The sequence below is a fragment of the Nanorana parkeri genome, unplaced genomic scaffold (genome assembly GCF_000935625.1).
Source record: "Nanorana parkeri isolate BGI_ZX_2015 unplaced genomic scaffold, ASM93562v1 scaffold901, whole genome shotgun sequence".
In the NCBI taxonomy this organism is placed as follows: Eukaryota; Metazoa; Chordata; class Amphibia; order Anura; family Dicroglossidae; genus Nanorana; species Nanorana parkeri.
Genome location: NW_017307169.1, coordinates 401445 through 402246, shown reverse-complemented (window position 1 = coordinate 402246; position 802 = coordinate 401445). Strand labels below are relative to the sequence as shown.

General features: G+C 43.6%; 1 protein-coding gene across 1 annotated transcript in view; it reads right to left on the bottom strand.

Moving 5' to 3' along the window:
• The window catches only part of VPS8 (VPS8, CORVET complex subunit), a 172788-nt gene that overhangs the window by 78060 nt on the left and 93926 nt on the right, over positions 1 to 802 (bottom strand). The window contains exon 34 of the mRNA XM_018565944.1: positions 397 to 486. Coding sequence (XP_018421446.1) covers positions 397 to 486 — 90 coding nt within the window. The remainder of the gene's footprint in view (positions 1 to 396; positions 487 to 802) is intronic.

Sequence of the window (802 nt, the reverse complement as noted above, 5' to 3'; positions counted from 1 at the left end):
CGGAGGGAGGTCAGCAAGGAGGAATATGCTGACCTCCCTCCCATCTTACCTCCTGACGCCCTCCCGAGCCGGTCCCGGGCCGCAGGTGGGGCAGCGGATCCCGGGATTGAAGGTGAAGGGTTAGGAGGGGGGGCGGCAGCGGCACTCGAGGGGGGGTCACGCAGCCAGCACATACACGTGATCGGTAGGCTATAGAGCCGCCGATCGTGTGTATGTGAAACAGCCGGTAACGGCTCTTTGCATTGAACGGGCTTTTTCTGCCCGTGCAAGCAGAAAACAAATGCAAAAAACTAACAAACGCAAATTCTAGTCCGTTGCAAAAAAACGGACGGACGGCAACAGGTTAAAGTCTAAAATTTTTTAAAAAACACAGACTCATGTTGATGATTACATTACCTGGAGCTTTTCAAGGACCTCACTCAGTTGCTCATTAAAGTGAGTGCACACCACGTCAGCTGCTTTACTCGGACTTAGTGTTACCAACTCCTAGATCCCACAGAAATGAAAAAACACACAATGAGGGGGTATGCACAAACAAAATATAAACTAATGTATCATAAAACATTAAAAAAGTCATCTGCAGCCTATACCTAGGCCACAAAAGTGTGCACAAAAAGAGACAATGTGAAAACACCACATTTCAGGCAGCAAATAAAAACACACACAGATGTTCAAACCCTTCCCTACATTACAAAAACGTAAAAAAAATAAAATGGCTTATGAGATACTTACATTTTAGACAAATAGATACACATTATGTGTGTGTATGTATATATATATATATATATATATTATAATATCT